The 1,933-nt window shown below is 41.3% G+C and overlaps 2 protein-coding genes across 3 annotated transcripts in view; both read left to right on the forward strand.

The window, feature by feature from the left end:
* UPF3B (UPF3 regulator of nonsense transcripts homolog B (yeast)) overlaps positions 1–1,774 on the forward strand; it is a 14,664-nt gene extending 12,890 nt beyond the window's left edge. For both annotated transcript variants that reach the window (XM_019521593.1, XM_019521592.1), the window contains exons 9-10: positions 142–433; positions 1,442–1,774. In XM_019521593.1, coding sequence (XP_019377138.1) covers positions 142–433; positions 1,442–1,585 — 436 coding nt within the window. In that variant the 3' untranslated portion in view covers positions 1,586–1,774. The remainder of the gene's footprint in view (positions 1–141; positions 434–1,441) is intronic.
* The window catches only part of RPL39 (ribosomal protein L39), a 5,202-nt gene continuing 4,861 nt past the window's right edge, over positions 1,593–1,933 (forward strand). Inside the window, exon 1 of the mRNA XM_019521048.1 lies at positions 1,593–1,701. Within this exon, the coding sequence (XP_019376593.1) occupies positions 1,593–1,701 (109 nt within the window). The remainder of the gene's footprint in view (positions 1,702–1,933) is intronic.

Raw genomic sequence — 1,933 nt, forward strand, 5'->3', positions numbered from 1 at the left:
GGAAATCTCCGCCTTTTTCCCTTTTCCCCCCCCCCCCCCCCCCCAGGGGAGTAGAAACAAAACCCAGATCCCAAATTATTGGATCTTTTTAACTTCATTATCTGGCTTTTGGTTTTTTGTTTTTGTTTTTCTTTTATCCAGGTCCGAAGATGAGTGTGGAAAAGACTACAGGGACCGGGATAGAGACTTTGAGAGAGACCGAGAAAAACTGAGGCGCCAAGATGACGACCGCCGCAGACAGAAAGAGCGCTTTGATAGAGAGAAGGTTTTCAGAAGAAAAGAGGAAGAGGTGAAGAGGGAGAGAGACTCGTTCAGAGAGAAAGGAAAGAAAAGTGATCTTATGGACTTTGCAAGTAATCCCGATAAATTTGAGAGAGCAACCAAAGATGACAAAAAAGAGGATCCAATTAAGAGAGATCGGATCAGAAACAAGGTGCTGGGTCTTTTCTAACATCCAGTGTGTGCATTTTGTGACAAACGCTCCTCAAGGGAAGGCTGGATCTATTTCTCTCCTTATAATTATAAATTATATAAATTAATTAGGAGAAAAAGTTTCTAACTGTAAGGTTTTTCCATGAAGCATAGGGAATGTATGGTAGACTCTGTCAGCCTTGACACTGCTAAGCTGAACTTGATCTTGGAGAATGTCTTCCCACTTCATAGGAAATGAATATGAGTCCACGTATTATTGGCCAAGTCCTAAACAGAAAAAAATCGATCAATATTTTCTAACTTTTACCAGCAGATAAATGTCAGTTTTAATCTTCTAGGTGCCAGTAGAGAATCAGTAATGTAGGACCACATTCTTGCTGATGCTGCAAGTAGGTTCATGGCAGAAAATAAATTTTCAGAAGTGATCTAGTGGTGCAGTAAACTGCTGGCTCTCTTAAGGATTCTCCAAAGCACTGTGCAGAAAGAAGCTGCTCTGGTAGGACTAGAAGAACTGCTAAGCTATGCAGTTCCTGTGCTAAGCTGCATGCAGTCACTATGCAAAATAGCCCTAAAACATTTTTTCCTGCCCTCGAGAGTAACAGGTCTAGACCAGATGAAACAGTTGCATAGAGGCTGCAAAATAGATTTATTTACATGTCTGATCTAAAAGTTTTTATTACTGAGGAAGAAAAGCAGAGTGTAAATTTTTTGGGAAAAGCTTTGACATCCGGATACAAGTCAAACTGAGCATCTTTTAAGAAGTCATCTTTGTGTGAACATTTCCAGTTTGTTGAAACAGTGAGATGAAAAGAGTGTAGGCATCCTGGGCATACCATCTGTGCCATTCAGCTTGTACCTCAGCTGTGCTTTGAATAATTAATAGTCTTCTGAGTAGTCTGAAGTGGTCTGGCTCTTAGCAGTGTTATTGACCTCATCCCGTCAAGGCTATAAGGATGACGGTGGTGCTTTGTCTGTTTTGACAATCTATTTATGTTCTGGTGTGTTTCAGGATCGTCCAGCAATGCAGCTATACCAGCCAGGAGCCCGAAGCCGAAGTCGACTTTGTCAGTATGAAGACAGTGCTGCAAAACCTTCAGATCAGGGAACAGATAAAAAACAGGAAAGCGAGACCAGTAACACAAAAGAGGAGTGATTAGCACATGGCCTTATGTGTTCTGACTGTCTGCGCAGCCAAAGAGGATGTCTACGCAATCCGGAAGTGCCTTCAAAGAGGAGAAGGAATGAAGGACGAAAAGGGGGCTTCATGCTGTTGGATGTTTCTGGTTCAAGAACCTCAGTTGCAGTTTCAGACCTTGAAATGCATTCTCATTTGTATTTTCAGTTGCCCAGATTTATTTTTACAGCATAAGAGAATAGGGGAGAAGAAAACACTTGAAAGTGGGAGTGATTTGTGGCCTTAAGTATATTGATAAACATGAGTTGCAATCAGGAGGTTGACACCCGGATCTACAAGTGGAGCTTTCTTTTTTTTTTTTTTTTT

Source organism: Gavialis gangeticus, unplaced genomic scaffold (assembly GCF_001723915.1).
Source record: "Gavialis gangeticus isolate Ggan-Ray unplaced genomic scaffold, GavGan_comp1, whole genome shotgun sequence".
In the NCBI taxonomy this organism is placed as follows: Eukaryota; Metazoa; Chordata; order Crocodylia; family Gavialidae; genus Gavialis; species Gavialis gangeticus.